The sequence below is a fragment of the Pelobates fuscus genome, chromosome 4 (assembly GCF_036172605.1).
Source record: "Pelobates fuscus isolate aPelFus1 chromosome 4, aPelFus1.pri, whole genome shotgun sequence".
Classification (NCBI taxonomy): Eukaryota; Metazoa; Chordata; class Amphibia; order Anura; family Pelobatidae; genus Pelobates; species Pelobates fuscus.
The window spans coordinates 136,904,535-136,929,149 of record NC_086320.1 but is presented as its reverse complement, the minus strand read 5'-3'; the positions used below and the strand labels follow the sequence as shown (position 1 = coordinate 136,929,149).

The 24,615-nt window shown below is 42.1% G+C and overlaps 2 protein-coding genes across 2 annotated transcripts in view; one reads left to right on the top strand and one right to left on the bottom strand.

Annotated features, from left to right (window-relative positions):
• TIMM21 (translocase of inner mitochondrial membrane 21) overlaps positions 1 to 21,197 on the bottom strand; it is a 31,758-nt gene extending 10,561 nt beyond the window's left edge. Inside the window, exons 1-3 of the mRNA XM_063450476.1 lie at positions 20,778 to 21,197; positions 6,260 to 6,322; positions 5,676 to 5,773 (exon numbers count right to left, since the gene is read on the bottom strand). Of these exons, the coding sequence (XP_063306546.1) occupies positions 5,676 to 5,773; positions 6,260 to 6,322; positions 20,778 to 21,072 (456 nt within the window). The 5' untranslated portion in view covers positions 21,073 to 21,197. The remainder of the gene's footprint in view (positions 1 to 5,675; positions 5,774 to 6,259; positions 6,323 to 20,777) is intronic.
• Positions 21,198 to 22,768: 1,571 nt separating this feature from the next.
• The window catches only part of FBXO15 (F-box protein 15), a 156,030-nt gene continuing 154,183 nt past the window's right edge, over positions 22,769 to 24,615 (top strand). Inside the window, exons 1-2 of the mRNA XM_063450479.1 lie at positions 22,769 to 22,855; positions 24,029 to 24,215. Coding sequence (XP_063306549.1) covers positions 24,061 to 24,215 — 155 coding nt within the window. The 5' untranslated portion in view covers positions 22,769 to 22,855; positions 24,029 to 24,060. The remainder of the gene's footprint in view (positions 22,856 to 24,028; positions 24,216 to 24,615) is intronic.

Sequence of the window (24,615 nt, the reverse complement as noted above, 5' to 3'; positions counted from 1 at the left end):
CTGATATAGGGTGTTGATGTCATTAGACCACACCCCTTCTCATTACAGAGATGCACATCACCTAATATGCTTAATTGGTAGTAGGCTTTCGAGCCTATACAGCTTGGAGTAAGACAACATGCATAAAGAGGATGATGTGGTCAAAATACTCATTTGCCTAATAATTCTGCACTCCCTGTATAGGCGTCATTGGGGTATTTCCTGGTCGTTTTGTCCCATATGTCTAATGAGTTAGTGATTGATGGGGGTAGTGGTGGTGGTGGGGGGCGGGATTTCTTTGGTACCCATATGTAGAGGGATGGGAAGTCATATCCAAAAAGGTCGTGTTCCAGATCCACCCATCGTTTAATCCCCTGTGGGGTGTGCCAATTTTGAATGTGTGAGTTGTGCGGCGTAGTAGTAGTTTTGAAAATGGGGTAGTCCCAGTCCCCCTGTTCTGTTGGGGATGTACATTGTTGTCCTCTTGATTCTGGGTCTTTTTTTGGCCCAGATGAAGTTGTCTATTAATTTTTGGACATATTTGGTATCTGATGTGGGGATTGGGATGGGAAGGGTTTGGAATAGGTAGAGGAAGCTGGGTAGGAGGTTAATTTTTACTGATGCTATGCGTCCTAGCCATGATAGTGATACGTCTTGCCATCTTTTGAAATAGTCTGTTGCTTTCTGTATAATTGGGGTGTAGTTGAGGGAGTATGTGTGGTGTGGTGCTGCTGGTAGTTGTATGCCTAGGTATGGGATGTGGGATGTGTTGTAGCGAAAGGTATATGTGTCGTGCAATGTCGTCTTTGTGTCTTGGTTTATGTTTATGGTGAGTGCTTCTGTCTTGTCCAAGTTTAGTTTGTAACCTGAGGCCGCTGAGTATTCCTTTACCAGTTGTAGAAGTGGTGGGAGGGAGGTGAGGGTTTCGGTGAGTGTTAGGAGGAGGTCATCGGCGTATGCGGCCACTTTGTAGGATTGGGAGCATACTGTAATGCCTGTGATTGTGGTGGTGGTGCGTATGAGATGTAGCAGTGGTTCCAAGGAGAGGGCGAAGAGGATAGGGGATAGTGGACAGCCCTGTCTGGGGAAGTGGGGGGGCTGCGCGTTTGGGATGAGTAGTTTTGCCTTTGGGGTGAAGTAGATCGTTTTGAGGGATGTCGTGAAGGGGGCGAGAAATTGGAGTTTCTCTAAGGTGGCGAATAGGAAGGGCCATAGTAGTCTGCCAAATGCCTTCTCGGCGTCTAGGGACAGTAGGAGAGTGGGGATGTTATGGTGGTTGGCTACCCATATGAGGTCCAAGGTCCGTCTGGTGTTATCGCTTGCTTGTCTTGCTGGGACGAACCCTACTTGGTCGGGGTGGATTATCGCTGGGATGTAGGGGGAGTAGTCTGTTGGCAAGGATTTTTGTGAAAATTTTGATGTCTACATTCAGTAGGGAGATGGGTCTGTAGTGGCCAGGTTCTGTATGCGGTTTGCCGGGTTTGAGTAGTAGGCATAGGTTTGCCTCCAGCATGTCCTCGGGTATCGGGTCGCCTGTCATGAACGAGTTGTATAGCTTTGTCATATGGGGTAGCAGGATGTCTGTGAATGTTTTATAGTAGATGCCCGAGTATCTGTCCGGGCCTGGGCTTTTATTGAGTTTTGTGGTGCCTATTACGCTCCTCACCTCTTCCTCTGTGATTTCTGTTGAGAGATGTGATTGGGCCTCTGTTGTGAGTGTTGGTAGGTGGGCTTTTGTTAGGGTTTGTATTTGGTCGTGTAGGGGGCTATCTTTGTGACGGTGCTGTGGGGAATGGTCGTATAGGTCTGTGAAATACTTCTGGAAGATCTCAGCGATTTTGCTGGGGACTTCGGTTGGTTGGCCTGTGGGGGTATGGATGGTAGTGATTTGTTTGGCTTGCTGGCGTTTACGTAGCCTTCGGGCCAAAAGTGTATCTGCTTTGTTTGATTTTTCATATAACAATTGTTTTGTCCATTGTAGAGCTTTGGTTGCGTATTTTGCCATGGCTTGTTTAAGGGCCTGGCGCTGGTTATGCAGTTGCGTTGTGAGGTCTTGTGTGGGGGATAGTTTGTGTTGTGCTTCGAGTTGTCTGATTTGGTCCAGTAGGGATGTTATATGGGCTATGTGTTTTTTTTTGTGTGCTGTGACTATGCTGATGAGGGATCCTCTGATCACTGTTTTGTGGGCTGCCCATAGAACTGCGTGTGATTGCACAGAGTCTTTGTTGGTGTTGAAGTAGTGGGTGAGTTCAGTCTTCAGTTGGGCGGTTATTTGGGGGTCATGGAGTAGGATGGGGTTGAGCCTCCAGGACCAAGGTCCTGAGATTTGTGGTGGTCGGAGTTGTAGTGTAATGTCGGCGTGGTCTGACCAGGTGATGTTACCGATTGTGGTGTTTGTGACATGGGGGAGTAGCGATGGTGAGATGAGAAAGAGGTCTATGGTGGAGTAGGTGTGGTGTGGGTGTGAGTAGAACGTGTAGTCGCGGTCGGTCGGGTGTTGTGTTCTCCAAATGTCTATGAGTCCCGTTTGGGTTATGAAGTTGGCCAGCAGTTTATCCGATCTGGAGGGGTGGGTTGTTGAGTGTGGGGGGGGGGGGTATCGTTGTCTGTCAATGGGTGGGGAAATTGTGGCGTTGAAGTCTCCCCCTATTATTCTTTGGTGGCCGGGGTGTTGGCTGAGGTGGGCTTGTAGAGTCTGCCAAAATTGTGGGTCTGGGACCGTCGGCGCGTATATGGAGTTTAGTGCTATTTTCGTGGGCCCTATTGAACCTGTTGCTGTTATGTATCGTCCTTGTGGGTCTTTGTGGATATCTTTAAGGTGTACGGGGCAGGCTTTCTTTAGTAGTATTGCCACCCCGTTGTGTTTGCCTGTGTTGCAGTTGGCTAGATGGCAGGTTCGGTAGTGTCGGCTTAGGAGAGGGAACGGGCATGAGTTAATGTAATGCGTTTCTTGAAGAAAGATGTCTGCACCTGATCGGTTGGCCCAGCGCATGACCTGGTGGCGTTTTGAGGGGTGGTTTAGCCCCTTGCAGTTTATTGATGTGCATTTTACCTTAGCTGGCATGTTGGTGTGTGGGGTATTGCGGTGCGGATGCGGTCGGTTCAGATTGCCCGTTGGTCCAGTCCCTTGTGTTGTGGGAGGGGACTTGGGGTTTTTGTGTCAGGTGCCTTCCCGGTTTGGGTATGGTGTTAGGGTCTCATGTCCCACCATGGTACTTCTCGGGGGTGAACATATCTACAACTTCCTGGGCTTATTGTCTGTGCCAGGTTCGAATCTAACGGTGTTTTGGGTGTGTCCCGTACGTGGGACCCCGGTGCCCTGGTGTTATCGTGGGGCGTGGTGAGGGTTAGTCCTGAGGTGCATCCCGTTCCAGGTGTGTGGTTACTTCCACTGAAAGGTTGTGCGTTGGGAGTGGGGGTAGTTGGGTGAGGCTATAGGATCAGCTGGCTAGTGACTTGTCGGGGGGATTAGCGGTTCCCAGGGGTTGGGGCGCCCGTCTGATGGGGGGGTGTCCGGATGGTCCCTTGGAGTGGGGTTGTCTGGCATCGGTGTTGGGGTCAGGGCAGTCCATTCCGTCCTGGTTCATGTCCACTGATTTCCCTCCCACCCTTGCCCTCCTAGCTGTTCCGGTGGTGTGATTTGTGACTAGTTGTCTGGGGGGCGGGTGGTAGTGTGTGGGATGTCCCTTTAGCCCCTGCTTGTCCTCGCTTGCTTCCTCTCCCCTCCCGTCCCCCCCTGGTTTGGCCAGCAGAGCTGGCTTGGAGTCCCCCCTTTCCCCCCCACTGCCGTGTCCCCGAAGTTGTGGGTGTAGTTCCCAAAATCTAGTAAATGAACTAAATAACTGACTTACAGGTAACTAGTATGTAAATAAACGTTAACAGAACATTTGAGTATTGTCACTGTGTATAAAGGATATATTATACGATCGCAGCCTATGCTTATTCTACGCTTCATTTAATCCATCTTGTCGGGGAGCCTTGCAGGTCTTCTCCCGGTGTGTCTGGGTTCGGGGTTGGTGAGGTGAAGTCATGTCACTGTCATTCTGGCTCCCGGCGCCGCCTGTGGGTGATTCCCGGTGTGACGGTTCCTTCGCGGTAGCGGTTTTCCCCACAGTGGTTGTAGTGGTGGAGGTCTTCTCTGCGTGGTGGTGGTGGTCTCTGATCTTGCTGTCGGTAGGTGTAGACCCAGTTTGGAGGCAAATGCTAGCTGTTTGGTGGGGTCTGTGAGGATATGTGTCACGTTATCTCTACGGACCAGGAGTTTGAAGAAGTGACCCCATCTGTAGGCTATACCTGCCTGGGTTAATGCCGTGGTGAGAGGTTTCAGCTCTCGACGCTTGGCTAACGTGTTAGGTGATAAGTCCTGGTAGAATGCCAGCGTGGCGTGTCTAGTTTTGGCGGGCTTTTCCTGGTCGCCTCCATGAGTGCTTCCTTGACGGAGTAATAGTGAAGCCTCACTATCACGTCTCTGGGGGCTGTGTGGTCTTGGCTGGGGGGCTTCAGGGCTCTGTGCGCTCTGTCCATGGTCAGCTCTTGTGGGGTTTTGTCGGGTAGGAGGGTTAGAAATACCTCTTGCAGTGTGGAGTGGAGCATCTCTCCGGTGACTGTCTCAGGGAGGCCTCTGATCCTTATGTTATTTCATCTGGATCTGTTGCTGAGGTCTTCCAGTCCGTTTTCCAATGTTTCTATGCATAATTGCAGGGTTGATATGGTGTCTGCCTGGGCGACTACTGTTTCCATGATGTCATCTGCCCTTTGCTCCACTTGTCCCGTCCGATCCCCCAGTTCTGTGATGTCTGCCTTCATGCCCTGAAGCGGTTTCTCCAGTTCTGTTGCCATGTGGTTTTTAATAATATCGGCTGCTGCTTCTTTTAGCAGCCGTTGGAGGTCTGTTTTTGTCAGCGGTGCTGACTCTGGGGCTGAGGTCTCGCTGTGCTCGGAGTCTGAATTCTCTTGGCCACATGTATAAGATGGCGCCGGGTCTCCTTGCGCCTGAAAGTGTGAGGCTACGGACAGCTGCGAGTCGCGGTTTTTCCAGGTGCCACCCATTGCTGTGGGTTACCTGGTATGTGCGTGTGCCGTTTGGTGGGGTCAGCTGCGTTGTCAGTGCGCTTTTCGTAGCTTAATTGTGCCTGGGTCTCGGGAGCTGTCGGCTTATGCGGCCATCTTGGATCCCGGTCAGGCTCCCACTTGTGTAGAAATTTTTAATGCAAAAACTATGATTTTGTTTCTTCATTCTTAAATATTTTATTCATACTTAATGTTTGGTTATGTATACAGGTAGAGTATCAAAAGAAAGCCATATTTCTCCAAAAGTGATAATATAACACTGTTAAACAGAAATGGAAATATGTAGGAGTGTGCCCACTAAATGTAGCAGAAAAAAAAACCCCCCCAAAAAAAAAAACTTTTACCTAGGGCATTGTTACATTGATAAAGGGACAGGGATCCAGGAATGTCTGTATTTTGACACGCTCTTCTAATAAATTTAGCTTTCACCAGTGGACCTGATTAACTAAGCTGTGTACTTTTTCACATTTAGCTTTTAATAAGGGTAAAATTGTGGTAGAAAAAATGCATGGCAAATGTATCAAAATTGCCTCAGTCACAAACGTGTTGAGCCTTGAGGGTTGATGAAACATGCTGATGGGATTACAATTGTTTGTTTAATTAAAAAAGAAAGCTAATAAATGCACCTCAGGATGAGATCGGCACCTTTCCAAAGCATCTCCATAAATCTTACTGGGACTTGAAGAGGAGAACAGTTCTTTAAATACAACATAGAACAGACCGCCTGCAAGAATAAACAAATATGAAAACAATACAAATGAACCATTTTACAGTGTTCCTGATCTGATTCAGTAAGTTTTAATGGGCTGACACATAGAATTAAAACAAGCTAGATGCACTTAGCACTGTAGCATAAATCGGACCCTTTCCAAATCCATTATTAGGAGCTCTCCCCTAATGGGAAAGAAAGATAAAAAGGACAAGAGAGGAGATTCCACCTCTGAAGTGTACACATGAAGAAAGGGGACAGAAAATATGAGCCAGAACACCAAGATAGTAAATAATTTTCTTTAGTAATTGGGTGGGCTTTTTTTTTTTTTTTACCATTAATGTGATACTAATAAACCAATATTAGCCTATTGTGTACTGTACTGCAGTATTCCCACCTCTAAATAGGCAGGGTTTCCCATATTTTGGGAAGACACTTTTCCACACTCTCTAGTGAAAAGGTAAAATGACAGTTATAAAGAAATAATAAAGTAATGGTTACCAGTAACTCCGATCCCAATCAGTACCACAATAAAATAGGTGAAGTCTCTGCCAGCTTCTTTTACTAGAAGAAGGGGAAAAACAGTTAATGGTCTATGGTTTTTCTTTCTCCCAATTGTGCAATAATATATTATATATTAATATATCGGATCAGGTAGATTTGATAGCCAAATTAATCAGCCTTTACCAATCATACACTCTAAAGAAAATAATAATAAGGGCTTAGTGAAAGTGGTTTTGGTGTTCAGATGAAGTCCTGCTTAATCACTGCTCAGTTCTCTGCCTTTTAGGAGTTAAATGCAGTCTTAGCTGCCATGGCTGAGACTCGCACAATTTCTTTAAAAAAAAAAAAAAAAAAAAGAGTCTACTTTTTTAGATTACCTTCTTCAGTACTGCACTTTGAGCAGCACCTACATTCAGCATCTCCACACTCTGCAAGGAGACGCTGAACACTCCAGATAGAAAATAACTGCTGAATGGCACAGTGTGGCATTTTGCCGTGCATGCGCAATAGCTTCCCACTGGGAAAGCATTGGATTGTCTGAGATTGTCAAGATTGATTATCTCAGCCATGGAGACAGGGCCAGCCACGGCACCAGTACGGCGATGGAGAAAAGGCAAGTGTAAAACCATTTTACTCCATTCTGAAGGAGGCCGGGAACCTAAACTGCTATACCAGATTGATCTCAGCCAAGGAGGCGAGGACAGTTGCGGAGAGTGCAGTATGGGAATACAGGTAGGCAAAATACATTTCTAACCCTTGAGGAGAGGGGACGGTCACCTAAACAGTTACTAAGACACAATAGCATCTGGAATACACATTTGGGTGTACAGTGTTCCTTTAAAGAATAAATGTCACCTTTGAGTTTTTGCGGTTTAGTTTTTCTTCAACTTAGTCAACTCTTTTTAAATGTTTACTGTACAGAGGAGTTAATATGGACTTTAAGATAGTGACACCATTTTATTACATAATTCTCTACAAGTGCATGTACAAGCAACCATATTTCTCCCACAATGCCCTCCACACACAAGCCTGTGCACAAGCTGGGGAAAATGTGAATTATATCGTATGCCAAACTGTGCCTTGACAGCCTTTCACAGGATATAAATGAACAAACCACGGCTTACTTTTAGTTCTAGTCATACTTTACAGCACCAGCATATCTGCAGCACTTATAATGGTCTACTGCAAAAGAAAGTGATTGAAAGAAATGTGTGTTGACAGTAACAAGAGATGAAGTGCATACAGTTACAGAATAAGCTATTGGTTGAGAAATAATAACTTCTGAAATTACAATTTCTCTAAAATTGCATTAGAATGCCTTTTATAAAACAAGCAAGGACATTGTACGCTTATGAAAGAGACTGGGCACTTGGATAATAAAAACATAACATATTGCATAGCAGCACATTTTGTAATTGCAACTGTAGACAAAAATATCAGAACATAAAACAAATAGCTTATGTATGCAAGTAAAATTATCCCCAAATAATTATAAAATCTGTAGTTTTCTATGTAGTCAGCCTTGTGTGTAATTGAACTCTTCATACATTAATGAAATCTGACAAATAAAAGGGTTCTGGCAGATTTTATTTATATGGCAGGTTATTAGGGAAAACACTGCTGTTACAGGTTCCATAAACAAAAGAGCTGGGGGAGCCAGATTTGAGCCAATAGTTTGGCTCTGTGTTTAATGCAAGATGTCGAGCCAAGATCAAACAAAATATATACTGCCGTTGCCATCTGCCTCACACAACCAAGCTCAAACTATGCCTTGCCAAGATGAGACTTGCCTACCTCTAAAGAAAGAAGCTCCCAAGAGACATGAACAACTCCTGAATCACTAAAACCACAATAGTTTAGTTTAAGGTCTTGCACTTTGGCCCCATAACCAATACAAGCTCATTGTAGTGGTTATGGTGCTAACTGTCTTTGGATACCCTTCCACCGCCTTTTTTTTTTTTTTTGCCATTTCCTAGACTATCATTGTGCCTAAATTGAAGCATCTAGTCTGTTATTAAGATACTGCGTCCACATATCTGTTTGACCAAGGACAATAGGTTGAGAGTGCTGAGGCAGGTGCTTGCACGTATTAATGCTGTCTAAGATGTCCCCATTATATAAGCAACTAGCCTTTAGATGCTGGGAGAATCTAGGATTTTTTCAAACCACTCAAAAGCTTTATATAAACAGCTGTTGTGGCCATGTGGTTTAGAAAAGTAACAACATGTTTTCTCAAAATCTGGACAGCTATTTCCTATTCTCTAAAATCTGTATTTTTATTTTCTGGACAATTCTGCCTCTATACTGAAAAACAGGAATCAAAATGAAACTTTTATATCAAGCAGAGCAGTTTATTTTGGTTTATACAATTCTTAACAGCATTTTCTCAATTGTAGTCCTTCCCATAGGCATGTGTACTTAATATAATAAATAAGGGAGGGGGTATCTAAACATTGCTAGCAGAATTATAAAATAAATCTATATACATATTTGGTTTTTCCCATCACGGGTCAATCGACTGACAATAGAGGGGAGCAAGATATGATCTTTCTGTCCTATGTGAATGTGTTACAGGATTTTACAGAAAAAGTACAGATCTAAATCCATTCTGACGGAGGTTTGGCAATAAAGCTAGCGTGACAACGTCATGAGATAAAAGCATCATGCTTGGGGGAAATGCAAGTCCAAGAAGGGCAAGTTGCATAGGTTACATTGGTGAACTGTTCATACCCCTGGCATCATAGCAGCAGTGGCGCCTTAAAGGAACTATCCACTGCCAACAGGAAAAGAAAAATATTCACTGTTTAGTAGATATACCCCCAATAAACACATGCATGAATTTGTCAGGCATATATTCATTGGGGGTATAGCTTAAAAGAGCTTGTAAAGGCTGCAATAATAATGTGTGTATAATTAGTGCAGCTTATGAAAAGTAGTTCCAAACAAATTCATTTATTTGTCCTGATTTACAGAGCACAAAATAAGTCTAGGATTTCAGTTTATTTTTTTGTAATTACAGGTCAAAAAATACAAGGGATAAAATAAAACTTCAATGTGGAGTAATGTTCGAAGTTGGTATGTTTGCCTAATAAGCTCATTATCTGTCACAAAAAAACACAATTGCCACATGCTATTTACCCAAGGTATCTTGACATTTATTATGTAGCCATTTAACTGCCAATCTCTGCTAAATATTGGAGTAAAATGTATTTTTGTCTGATTTCTAACATTCATTTCGAAAATTTGATGTGTGCTTCCACTGTGAAAAAACCCATTAAGTGTTCAGCTACATCTTACAGCAATACCCCCAATCTATGCCTTTATCACTATCCTGTGAAGGTACAGCATCATTAAAGAGACCTGACCGTTTCAGTTTTTCCTGTTAGAATTTGAGATATGGATTTGATAGGCATAAGGCTCATTTTGGGGTATTATAGCAGTTTGATTGTTTAAAGTACTCTACAAAGTCTACCAGTTGTAAAAGGATACACTCCAGATCTCATATGGTGTGATGGCCTTAATATGTTGCCATTTTGTCACCGTTTATGTCAAAATATGTGGTAAATTATTTATTTTGTATTTTTTACATACACAAAACATTTTAACCGTTCATTTTTCAAATACGATATGTGCCACTGTGATCAACCCCCCCCCCCCCTTCTCACTCCCCCTCAAATTATGTTGAGCAAACTCTTCTGAATAAAACAATACCCTTAATGAATACCTTTGGCACGATCTTGCGAAGTTACAGTGCCATATAACAGACCTTCTTGTTTACAGTTAGAATTTTGAAAGATGAGTTTGCCTTTTCTGCATTTTTGGGGCTTTGTATCAGTTTGATAGTTAAAATCACCTCATAAATGCATACCATTTATAAAATTAGACACCACAGGGTATGTCTTATGGTATATTTTGAGCTTTATTATACAGCAATTAAAGCACCAATTTCTTTCAAAGTTTATGGTATTTTATTTTCACATTTTCTTACGTACACATTGATATATATATATTTTTTTAAACTTGATATTTGCTACTGTAATAAAAAAAAAACACAAAAAAAACCCACCTAAATTGTGCTTAAAGGACCACTATAGTGCCAGGAAAACAAACCCGTTTTTCTGGCACTATAGTATTAATAGGTCACCCCCAGCATCATGGCCCCCCTCCTGCCGGGCTCTAGGGGGAGGAAGGGGTTAAAGGCTTACCTTTCTCCAGCGCCGGGCTCCCTTGAGCATTCTCAATGCTTTCCTATGGACGCTGGTGTCTTCTCACTGTGAAAATCACAGTGGCTGGATTAACCCTAATGTAAACACAGCAGTTTCTCTGAAACTGCTATGTTTACAGCAGGCAGTGTTAACCCTAGATCAACAATACAACACTAACTACCAAAAACACTCAACATCACACACTAGAAACAACTACAAATATAATTCATTACACAGACCACCACATCTCCTAGCCCCAGGAAAATAAACTTCCAGAACACAAAAAAACACCAAAATATACAAAGATACTCACCAAATCCACCACATAACACAAAATTACCATCTCCCCAGATAAACACACGACATACTTCCCAACACTATAAAAAATATCAAAAGGACAACTACTACCACACTAACTTTATGATAAGTACGAATTCCAAACACTATTTTTCCCCCAAACCCCAAAGAAAAAGAGTAACCACCACACATTTTCTAAAAGACAGAACCCCAACCAGACAAAAACTAAAAGCCCCTCCTTCCCCATATAATTTAATTAAGAGAAACCGTTTCTATACACTCTTCTGATTATGCCTCAGACTTGGAAGAACATTTTTTAGAAATAGAACCAAAGAGATCCCAGACACATATGTACCCGACAGAAGAAATAATAGAAAGAAAGAAAAGAAGCCTAACATTAGAGGCAGAAGAGCAGGTAGAAGAATCCAAAAAAGGAAGGATCGAATAAAAACCATAAGCTCTTCCAACCAAGCATTTTTAACCTTTCTCACAAAATTTTAACCTCTACACAACTAGCAGTTTTGAGTAAAGGCTTGAAATATGCCCCTACCCGAAATGTTAACCAATTCTCAGCCTATATAGACATTAATAAGTTTGTAAGACAAGCCACATCAAAGAGATTTTACACTAACTAACAAACTATCTCCAACACTATCCCACACAATACAGACAACAATTCAGAAATTAAGCACACACAATTAAAACCCAGGTCAACCTTCTTTCCCTATATGCACAAATCGGGATGTCTAGAAACCTTTGAAAAGCTAGTAACCCGGGATTTAAATAAAATAAAACACAGCAAAACAGACGTTAATAAATTTACTAAAAAAGAGAGGGAAGTATTAAAAGAATTGAAAAATGACGATAGCATAGTTCTAAAACCTGCGGACAAGGGAGGTGGCCTAGTGATTATGCCTAAAGACATGTATATGACAGAAGCATTTAAACACTTGAAAGATATTTCTGTATATGAAACACCCAAGATCCTACCAAAATTATAAAAAATAAATTATTACTCCTCATTGACAAAGGCAAAAACAACAATATTTTTAATAATTCTGAGTATTCCTACATTAATATACTATTCCCATCTATACCTGTTATATATTTTCTTCCTAAAATACACAAGGACATAAAAAATCCCCCTGGTCGTCCCATAGTTTCAGGTATTAATTCAGTGCTTTCAAACCTTTCTGAATACATTGATATAATTTTGCAACCTTATGTACAAAATACCAAATCCTACCTAAGGGATAGTATGGGTTTTCTTCAAATTCAAAAAAATATAGATTGGGACGATAATCACATTTTAGTAAGTAGCGACGTGCAGTCGCTATATACCATCATCCCGCATGATATTGGTTGTAAAGCAATAAGAAATATATTGGAAAAAGAAAATAATATCTGAAAAATGCAAATTGATTTTATTGTGGAAGGTATCCAGTTGATTTTAGAAAACAATTATTTTTGGTTTCATGATACTTTTTACTTGCAAAAAAACTGGTATGGCGATGGGGACTAGGTTCGCCCCTAGCTATGCCAACCTTTTTATGGCGGACTGGGAAGACTCCTCTGTATGGGAGGGGCATGCCTGGGTGGCGAACCTGGTTCTCCATCGCCGCTACATTGATGATTTGTTTTTTATCTGGAAGGGGCCAGAGAATGTTTTTGCTGAATTTTTAAACTTTTTAAATGTAAACCCCAGAGGTATAATCTTAAGCTCTAATTACAGCAAAACTTCTCTTAATTTTTTAGACCTGGAAATTTATGTGGAAAATAATACTATAAACACCCGCACATTTTTTTAAAAAGTACATACTAACACCTTCATTGACCTCACTAGTTGCCACTATGCCCCATGGCTGAATGGTGTACCAAAAAGTCAGTTTTTAAGATTAAAACGAAATTGCACAGACAGCATTACTTTTAATACACAAGCTCAGATGCTAAAAGATAAATTAATTGAAAAGAAGTACAATACTACCACCTTAGACACTCTAATCGAAAATATAGGTACCCTTGACAGAAATACCCTGCTGGAATATAAACCAAAACAAAAACAAGACATAGTACTTCCTTTAGTTTTTAATTACAGCAACAAAAGTAACCAAATGAAAAAAATTATCAATAAACATTGGAATGTACTTAAGGAGGATGATATACTGAGAAAGATCCTACCGTCCAAACCCAAAAACGTATTCAGAGGAGCTCCTAATCTCAGATCCTTCCTAACTACAAATTACACAAAAATATCCACTAAGCAAAAAAAACACTTTTCTTTTTAAATAAACAAGGTTTCTTCAAATGTAAAATGTGTTCGGCATGCAAATACACGGATAATTCCTGTAATAGTACTACTAAATTTAAATCAAATATCACCAACAAAGAATACAAAATAAATAATTTTATCACCTGTAATACTAAAAATGTAATTTACGTGTTGGAGTGCCCTTGCAGTCTCCAATACTTAGGCATGACAACTAGGAAACTTAAAACCAGGATAGCCGAACATTGCAGGAATATTATAAAAGGGTTCGCTAACCATACAGTGTCCAAACATTTCCAAATACACAATAATAATCCTAAATTCCTGAAATTTTACGCTATAGATGTCTGCACTTTACCATGGAGAGGTGGCAATATTACAAAAATCCTTGGGCAGTCTGTACAATTTTTTATAACCCCTTTTTAATTCTTATTTTATTTTATTTATTTATTTTTATTATTTTCCATCTCATCATTTCCTCTGCCAGAAATATTTTTACATTTTTTTCCTCAATGTTTTTTTTTTTAAATGTTCTTATGCCTAAAACTCATTGTTAATATGATTTATGTGTTGTTGTAAAATGTATTTTACATTCTTATTATTTTTTATGTGAATTACACATTTATTAGTTTTCATTATTTAATTTGCTTAAGACTGTATTATCTAGATTTGTCATTATATGAAGTATATTTTTAAATTTGTATTGGTATTTACAAAGATGCTCTTATATTCAGTTATAACCATGTTCTCCATTGTTTGTATTATTCTGGTCCTTTTTACACTGTATTTTATTTATTATTTTTATCCAATATTGTCTATGCATAGACCATATTATTAATTGAAGTTGTTTTAGTGTTTTATCTTTAATTTTATTTTATGTCTATAGAGGGAGCTATTGCTCCTCTTATTTTAGTATGTGTTATTCCAGTTTTTGCCTGTAGAGGGAGCTACTGCCCCTTTTATCTCTGTGATACAATTTACTTGTCCACCATTTTTGTGGATCTCCAGCTTATCCAGGAATTTGCCATTTTGTTGGAGCCAAAAGATACAATAAAAAAAAAAAAAAAATTGGTCATGTGACTATGATGTCACAAAACCGTTTTTTTCAAAATCCTAACCCTATTTAAGCAGCTCAGGTCCCATTTACTCTGTAAAACACTTTTGATCACCACTACAGTTTTAAATACTACACTATTATTTCTTCTCTGGTTCTCTTCACATATACGTTGTCAAGGATTACTGAAGCGCTGCACCTACCCCCCTGTTTTTATCCAATTTTCTGATCGGAAAAGAGAGACTCCGTATTGGTGTTCCAGCTGCTTTTGGACCATTATCACTTTGCTTCCACGCTGAATTTATTTTTGTGTGATTGTGTTAACCCTAGATGGACCTGGCACCCAGACCACTACATTGAGCTGAAGTGGTCTGGGTGCCTATAGTGGTCCTTTAACTATCTCCTGATTACAGAATAACCCGCTTTGTATACCCATTTCAAGAGGTTTTGTAAAAAAAGGAATAGCTTAGAATTCCTAAATGGACACTAAAGTCACCAGTACCACTACAGCTTAATCTAGCTGTTCTGATATCTATATCCTGCCCCTGCATGGGTTTCAATGTTAACATTGCCTTTTCAGACACAAGGCAGTGTTTACATTGCTGCCTAGTAACACCTCTAGTGGCAGTCACTCTAGAGGTGCTTCCTGCACAGGGTGCAGCACCCACGTTAATGTTCCCTAAAGGGATTATTGATTCAATGCATCTCTATGAGGAGAAGTTGATTGGCGCAGCGTGGCGTTTTTCCGCTCATGCGCAATAGTCCATCATTGGTTTGGCTGAGATCATCAAGACTGATGATCTAAGCCATGGAGGTGGGGCCAGTTGCAGCGTCACCAGCATGGCATGGGAATAAAGGTGAGTAAAAACACCTTTCCCATGTGATTGGAGCAGGGCAGGTCACTAAACATACACTCACTCTCACAAATTATTTGTTTTAATCTATCCACCCAGTCTCCTTACTTTTGGGAGAACTGAAGTGGATCAGTTTCCCTGGGGACCAGGGGGCTGCTGTCATCTCTCTCCCCTACTTCCTCTCTGTAGCGGTACTTACCTTATCCGGGGGCCGGCCGCGGTCCTCTCTTCAAGCCGCGCGCGGTCCCGCGGCTCGTCCGACTGTTCAGACAGGAAGGCGGGCAGTGACCGCGAGAAGCGGTCACGTGTCCCGCCTGCAGCTAAGAGCGCGCCGCGAATCTCGGGCGCGCTCTTAAAGAGACAGTGGGAGCCTAAATTGCAAAAAGGCTCCCATTGGCTCCTGTCATACCAATCACCCCATACACTTACCTGTTGGGGGAGTGGAAGTGACAGGAGCCAATCACATTAGTTTGAAGGCTACTTATACTTACCCTTTTCCCTTAGTTCCTTGCCCTATCGTGGTTTCTGCTACAGTTCCCTTTAGTGCTTGTTGTGTTCAGTTGTGTTTCTCCGTATTTGACCTTGGCTTTGTATTCTGACTTCGTTTTCGCTTTATCCTATTCTGTACTGTTTGCCGGCTTGCTGATTCCTGTGTACCAGACCCCGGCTAGTTTTCGTTTACGCTGTCTCTTTGTGCCCTTGACCTCGGATCGTTCCTGACTCTGTCTTATCCTATTACGTCGAGTCCGGCCACTCTAAGGTCCGGTAGACGTATCTCTCCTCTGTACTGTCTTCTGTTAGGCTGGATCCTGCGTGTAGGGGTATATACTCGTTACACTCTCGCACCGTTTAGAGATGCAGGCTGGAATGACGTCATACTCCGGCTCTCTGCATCACTGCAGGGAGATTACAGCTCCTTGCCGCCACCACGCTCAGTCAGCCGCCAACCCCTTGCTTCCCTCAGCTCTCCACCGACAGTCAGCATGCTTCCTTCAAGTATTCATGAGCCAGCCCGCCTAAGCTCTCTATCAGGGCTGGCGCGTCCTATAGGCTGAGTAGGCGGCCGCCTAGGGCACCTATTTAGGTGGGGCGCCAGCAGTGGCTTTACTGCTTGTCTGGCCACCCCCCTATCAAATGGGATTGATTATATATAGTGGGCGGCAGCTGGGAGCACTTACTTGTAGACTAGCGCCCGGTAGAATATCGGTCGGGCATTCACCACAGCCTGCTAAGTCAGGACCCCTCTCCCAGTCAAGCACGGCAGCAGCACAAGGGCTCGTCATTCACTCGCTCCTGCCCCTTACCCTGTATGTGGGGACAAGGGGGCGGGAGAATAATAGGAAATGGGGCTGGGAAAAAAGTGTCGGGCGCCGGGTGCAGTAAAGACAGGAATGAAGAGCAAAGTGCAATGAAAGTAAGAGAGGATGCACAGTATCTTTCATAGAATGTGTGTCAGTATGTTTGTGTATGTCAGTCTGCTTGGGTCTGTGTGGGTCTCTGTGTGTCTTTAAGTGTGTATGTATTGGTCTGTGTATGGGTCAGCATGTGTGGGTATGTGTGTGTGTACAGGTCAGCGTGTGTGTGAGTCTGCATGAAAAATCCTTGCACCGGCCCTGCTCTCTATGAGCCCAGCTGATCACCAGCCTGCCTCAATTCTCCTAATCCAAACCATAATATGAAACCTAATTCCAATCATAAACCCATTTTAAATATAATCCTAATATTTATTCTAAACCTAATCTTAGGACATAATTGTAATTCCTAATTTAATCCTAATCCCAAAAGTGTCCCTCTGCTAATATCAGTACTGAGCCACTAAATATAGCCCCAGCTGAAAACGGGGATCAGGGATCTAACCCTACTAACACTAAGGCATTTTTAAAAGACTACAGAACAAGCGGTCGCAGGGTTGTACACCAATTTACAGGACTGGTGAATCCCACAAACGAAGGTTCTAGATACAAGCATTACTGGACAATAGAGTAGCCAGATTTAACGTTAACGATAAAGAGAGAGTGAACAAAAACCAAGGTCAGGGATATAGAAATATGGATATACGGAATAAGAAGCTGGGTCAGGAAACCAGAATTCACAAAGTCAAATACAAGCAAAGGTCAATATCAAACTATATCAAGAGACACTTACTATGAGCACTAACGTGTCTCAGGCAGAAACCAGGATAGGGCAATATACAAAGACCAAAATTAACTTTATATAAGGTAACATACTTTCTGATTGGTTCATGTCATCTCTGCAACTCCATATTGATTGGATATGGGGTTGCCTAGATGATGTGGTCACTTTAAGTGCGGGCATTTTTTTGAACAGACAAAAGACGCGCTATTCAAGCGGGTAGCGTCTAAGATGTTACAGGGAAGAAAACGGCTAGGAGAATTTCAGCCCGCCAGAACCAGCAGAGGGAGGTGTCCCCCAGCCTGAATGGTAAGTATGAAGGATTCTCTGTTCAGGCTGTGCGTCCACATAGAGCGTTTGGGCTGCGCAACCTGAGAAGGGGAGCTGTATGGTCATGAGAAGCATTCGGCTTGTGCAGCCTGACAAAGGGAAGTACGCGTCGGGCAAGTGCCTTACAGAAGCCACACTCTGTGCTGACTTCCAATGCAGCATTTAGCTCATCAAAAAGTCTGGAGACACTAAGTGGCCCCAGCTAGCAGAGGGGAGCCCCAAGTATCTATCGATACCTGGGTTTCCTGCTGTAAACAGGGATTTAACCCTAGACCACAACAAATCAAGCGGGGTACGGGTGCAGATTGCAGAGCCAGCAACTGTGTTTTCTTCTACCAAGCAAAGAACACTCCGAGAGCTGGGGACCGACCGACCGGCCAGCAGCGCGCATCACCCAGAGTGAGGCCTGGGACGCACGCCAACCTCACAAACGGCCGGCAGATAGTGATTTACTCTACAGCAACAAACTATCCGTATCCATCCCAATCGGTCCATGTGGCAAAATCGGAATAACAAATACAGATGCGCTGATAACAATCTTGCAAACCGTCCCTGACTGATTTTTTTTTATATATTTTTATTCTTCATATATTCTAGTATTTTGAATGCTTTGGCACAGTCACTTTTGCCTAATAAACTTTTTACTATTTCTAATTTTCATCCATCATTTTTAATTTGTTGGATTTTATTAGTTTCTACTGATTTTATTGCATTATGGAATACAGTCATTTATACTGTATCTTTATCCCATTTATATCTTTGTATTACAAAGCATATTATTTGGTATATACATCACTCATTCTGTCTCTACAGATTTAAAGACGTATACACCATATATTATTGTCTTATTACACACTAATCTTATTACAATATAGGAAGCAGTTCCTTATACGGTTCTCCTATACACGAAGTGGTTCAAATCTTTTCCTCATAAAGTATAGCATTTGGCGTGTATCAAATTGATTCTGTTTTTAGCAGTTTTAAAGGTATACACACCATATATACAAATGTTAATATTTATCCTGGATTTCTTGAATTATGTGCCCACATTAGTGAAATTTTAATCAAAGCCTTTTCTAGTGAACCAGCTCCTGGATCCACCACACTGGACTTACGGTGCTAATTCTATTACTTTAGGGATTTAACCCTGCTCACAGTACACTGCACCCTTAAATGCCAATTGAAAGAACTGCATGCCAATCTCACTCAGAGTTCAGCATGTAGCTCACCTGTCAGTCCGGGGTCACTAAATATAGCCTCATCTAACAGAGGTATCCTGGTGTGAGCAGGGATTTAACCCTCTTAACACAGTGATCTAGTTAAATGTATTTAAATTACTTTTTAAAAAACTGTTTGCAGCACTGCAAATAGCTCATCAAAAAGTCTGGGGCCACTAAAATTGTCCCAATTGTCCATTCTGGTGTGAGCAGGGATTTAATGTTGCTCACACCAAATATGCAGTATACATTCTATTCCTTGTAACATTGCTCACTGCAAATATGCATATACGTTCTATGTCGCCCTACATGCTTTAAAGCCCACTTTCTGTAGGACAGCATAAAACCCTTTAACGGCGTTAATTAACACCCTCAATTTAATTTGAACAACGAAAACAGTCCATTCAGTATAAAAGAACATTATTCTAGAGAAGGGAAACATTTTTTATTTTGCTAAAGGACCACTATAGTGCCAGGAAAACATACTCGTTTTCCTGGCACTATAGTGCCCTGAGGGTGTCCCCACCCTCAGGGACCCCCTCCCGCCCGGCTCTGGGGAGAGGAAAGGGTTAAAACTTACCTTTATTCCAGCCCCGGGCCGGGAGCTCTCTTCCTCCTCTCCGCCTCCGATCCTCCCTTTCGGCTGAATGTGCATGCGCGGCAAGAGCTGCGCGCGCATTCAGCCGGTTGCATAGGAAAGCATTAACAATGCTTTCCTATGGATGCTTGCGTGCTCTCACTGTGATTTTTCACAGTGAGAATAACGCAAGCGCCTCTAGCGGCTGTCAGTGATACAGCCACTAGAGGATTTAGAGGCTGGCTTAACCCTTATATAAACATAGCAGTTTCTCTGAAACTGCTATGTTTATATAAAAAAGGGTTAAACCTAGCTGGACCTGGCACCCAGACCACTTCATTAAGCTGAAGTGGTCTGGGTGCCTAGAGTGGTCCTTAAGGCCGTCAAACAAAAGTAATGGTTTTTGAAAATCCATCCACAAGTATTCCCATTTTAAACACAAGCAGGTTTATTAATTAAATTGTGAGTAGTCAGATAATTTGACATTTAGGTCAAAACAAGCAAAAATTAGAAATTCTCCAAGTCTGCTACTTTTTGAACTAAAATGGTCTGGTCAATTCCGGACAATTCACAGTTTATTGAATAAATCAAGAGAGTCATGATCTATCTTAAAAATTAGAATTAAAAAGACACTGTCACCGTTTGGGGACTTTGTTGCTGGTGGTAAGGGTGAGATTACTTACCTGAACCTATCTATTGTGGGCACCGCCATCTTTCTCATGCTGCTCTTTGGGATGGACTCTTAGATTCCACCTTGAGTCTACTAAAGTCAGGCGGAGGAGACATACAAAGTAGTCCCTACTTTGTCTTGGTATGTCTCATGACTGGGTTGGATTTCCAGTGAAATTCTAACAGTGGAAATTAGTGTTTCATAAAGATTCTATTTTTATAACATACTAATTTTTCATGAGAGCAGTGCTGCTTTAAGGAATTTGTTTGTTTGGTTTTTTTTTTTGGAGGGGGGTTCCATTTTGCATGGCTACGTAAAGTGGCTATGTTATGTCAAACTTACCTTGTTTACACTGATTCCTCTTCTCTTCTTCTATTCAAATGTGCTTTTGTTCCTTTCTGATCTCATAAAATATTTTTCTTATCCTTGACAAAACTTGACAAAGGGTGGAACATAAGGTAAGCTCCACTTCCTTTGTCAAGTATATTTTCCCAGAATACTCACCTCTATCTTGTCCCTCGCCTTTATTCTCGCAATGCTTCCTTTTTGCCGCATGATCCTCAACAAGAGAATTTCATCACATGCAAAGTATGGGCAATTGAGGGCAGACAATCAATCACTGATGGGATCCTAAAAATGGTGGTACATAAGAAAAAAGATCCAGTGCCGCAATCAAGGATTTAAAAGAAAAAGGTGAAAAAATACTTTAGGGGGATAACTTAGTGGGGGGACCTAAAAAACAGGACAGCTGATGACAAAATCAATTTAAATGACTACCATATTGTATTAAGCATCACTAAGCAACTTTTTAAAAGTGATATAACTCTAAAATACATGATAATACACTATCCATACAACACATCATGCAGTATATATATATTTTTTCATTTTGTGGCATATATATATATATACCTTTTTGAGTAGTTGTTTGTGGTGATACCCCCTCACTCCTGGTTTGTAAAGACACTGGTTTGTTGTGGCTCTTCGGTTCCCTTACCTGCAGCCAGCACCTGCTTGTGCACAGATTTTGCTTTGCAGAGACTAGGACATAGGCCTTAGGAATAGCCAGGGATCTTCCATGTTGTGACCCCAGCCCTGCCAGGCTGCCTATAGTAGCCTTGTGATGGGCCAGCTCAATGAATGGTAACTTGGATCCTAAGAGCCTGTGTCTGCACACAAGGGCTCTCCACAAACACTGGGGCAGCATGCTGTCAGCGTCTACCAGATAATAACATTAATACACAGTTCTCACACTGCTAGGTATGATTACAAGTCACAATAAAAGGTCCCCTCTGCCCGCAGACACACAGAGGCCTTGCTGGCTGCACTGACCCCAGCACACCCCCTCCTGGGCACACACGCCTATCCAATCAGATGGCTGCCCGGTGGAGTGGGCGTGTCGGGAATTGTAGTACAAAGCCGCTGAGTTTCCATTCAATCTTGCTGTAATTTAAACTACACCTCCCGGCATACAGCGCGACGACATGACAGCCATGCCGCTTCCTTGCTGGTCGTGACCTCCCTCACGACTGTGCGTGTGCACGGTGACTGACTGAGAGCTAGGTACTTAGTGTCAGGAGAGTGTGTAACCGCCATGTAAATAACATACACGGAGTAATACCCAAACTGAGCGCTCATTATACAGTATCAGACACTGCGGGCAAGGTATCAGCCTAATGAACCGGCAACTGTGTATTGGGAGAGTTCAATAAAAGACAATGGGCAGCTTAGCATGGGTCCTGCTAGTGTGCCATTAACACTGTCTATGTAGGATGGCACACACCCAGCTAGCAACTCCTATATTAAAGGGCAGGTGCCATGGTGTGCTGGGTATATATTAAATGACAGGTGCCATGGAGTGTTGGGTATATATTAAATGACAGGTGCCACGGAGTGCTGGGTATATATTAAATGACAGGGGCCATGGGGTGCTTGGTATATATTAAATGACAGGTGCCATGGGATGCTTGGTATATATTTAAGGACAGGTGCCATGGGGTGCTTGGTATATATTTAAGGACAGGTACCACGGGGTGCTGGTTATATATTAAATTACAGGTGCCATGGGATGCTTGGTATATATTTAAGGACAGGTGCCATGGGGTGCTTGGTATATATTTAAGGACAGGTACCATGGGGTGCTGGTTATATATTAAATTACAGGTGCCATGGGATGCTTGGTATATATTTAAGGACAGGTGCCATGGGGTGCTTGGTATATATTTAAGGACAGGTACCATGGGGTGCTGGTTATATATTAAATGACAGGTGCCATGGGGTGCTGGTTATATATTAAATTACAGGTACTATGGGGTGCTGGGTATATATTAAAGGTCAGGTTCCATGGAGTGCTGGGTATGTATTAAATGACAGGTGCCATGGAGTGCTGGTTATATATTAAATGACAGGTACCATGGGGTGCTTGGTATATATTAAAGGTCAGGTGCCATGGAGTGCTGGGTATATATTAAATGACAGGTACCATGGGGTGCTTGGTATATATTAAAGGTCAGGTACCATGGGGTGCTTGGTATATATTAAAGGTCAGGTACCATGGGGTGCTTGGTATATATTAAAGGTCAGGTTCCATGGAGTGCTGGGTATGTATTAAATGACAGGTGCCATGGGGTGCTGGTTATATATTAAATGACAGGTAGCATGGAGTGCTGGTTATATATTAAATGACAGGTGCCATGGGGTGCTTGGTATATATTAAAGGTCAGGTTCCATGGAGTGCTGGGTATGTATTAAATGACAGGTGCCATGGAGTGCTGGTTCAGTAAGTTGACAGGGCTTTAGACAGAGCCCCGCCCCTCCATGTGACTCCTGTCTTGCTGGTTTCCATTAGTTACTCCCGGTCCTGGCTGTAAACAGAGAGCGAGCTGCGAGTGGAGCCTTGCCTGTGCTAGGTGGTGGAAGGGACGTTTGAGGACTATGCAAATGTAAAGAAATACACATATGCTTCTACTTCCATGTACAGTATAGTTTAGGTAAGCCTATATATATGTGTATGTATGTTGTGGTTTATTTCCTGCACTACATGAGGATCTCTTTCCATAGGACTGCTTTGTTTGGTAGACTGTTTTAAAAACAGTAGTTTGTTAAAGAGAGATTCAACTCCTCCACCCCCAAAAAGTCATGACATAACAACTTAAATATAGGGAATGGTACAGCCATTATAGTACAAACATTTTGCCATACCAAAAGTGACCACACCCCTGTTCCGCCTCCTTGGCTGAGATCATCAAGCTAGAATTTTAGCCAATCTAATGCTTTTCCATAAGAAAGCATCAGGACACTATTAATCATTCACTGCAAAACATGCACTGCAATCAATGAATCTCAATAAAAAAAGGTTACTTCCACCAGAGGTGTTACTAGGCAGCGATGTAAAAAGCCTGCAGGGATATGCTATACACACCATAACAACTATATTAAGCTGTAGTTCTGGTGACTATAGTGTCTCTTTAAAGTGGCACTTTCACCGTTTGAGGACTTTGCTGAATTTGTAACATGAATTTGACATCACTGCTGGAAGTCCGGTGGCCAGGAGGGCAGATAAAGGGGAGTTTACATACATGAACCTGTCACTAATGGGCACTGCCACCTTGATCCAGCAGAGTCCTGTTCGGTGCCAACGCATGTGCAAGAGTACAGCATTAAGTTCTATTGGGGAAACCGCAAGTCTGTAGGATCCTCTGTAGACAGCCAATTCCCTGCAGCTGTCAATGATGACGGCTGCAGGGATTGACTCTTAGACTACGCCTTGTGTCAAAAAAGTCAGGCGGAGGAGAAATACAAAGTAGTCCCAGAGTCTCTTCACATGGTTGGAATTTCATTGAAATTCCAACACAGTCATAATGAGTATTTCATAACGATTCTTTCTTTATGAAATGCCCATTTTACAGGGGGATAACAGTGCCATTTTAACTTTTTATATGTTGTTAGAATTGTATGTGTGTGTGTCAGCCTCCCCTAGGCCTTATATTCTCTAAACCTCTTGGCCACCAAACACCAAGAGGATGACAAAGCCGCTTTAAGATCATGAACACAAGTTAAAAGTTAAAACGTGTGCATGTCTAATAAATCATGCGCACAAGATATTTTATGTGGCTTGTCTGGAGCAACGAAGAAACTAATTTAAAGCTTTAATGTGTTTTTAGGTTAATATTGTTGACATTTGATTCTTTGAGTAATGGCGACAGGACGTGGATTGATTCTCCAACAGCACATTGACCAGCAGCGGAGGCAGAGTGCTGGGCAAATTTTAGAATCAGTGGCTCCATCATCTTCTACAGTGAAATATTCAAAGGCTCAACCCCATACCAGTCAGAATCCCAGCCTGAAGAAGTAAGAGAGTGTTGTTAACATTGCTTTAAAAAGGGTTACTCTAAGCATCAAAACAACTTGCTCTTAATGGAGCAATTTTAGTGTATAGATCAATCCCTACAGTCTCACTGCTGAATTATCTGTCATTTAGGAGATAAATCGCCTTTTCTTTCTTTTTTCATTCAGCCCTAGCTACACCTCACCTGGCTTTGACTAAAACAGCCTCCACGAAATAATGGTTTATTTTCGGTCTGAGGTTAACTTGCTTTAGAAGTTTTTATCTCCACTGTTAATTTAACTTTAATGACACACAGGAGGTTCCTGAAGTAATTATGGTGCCAGGAGGCCCCTGGGCGCTCTTACCTTAAGGGGTTAAAGCACTGTCAAACAGTTTAACCTGAAAGCCTGCTTCCAGCGCCAG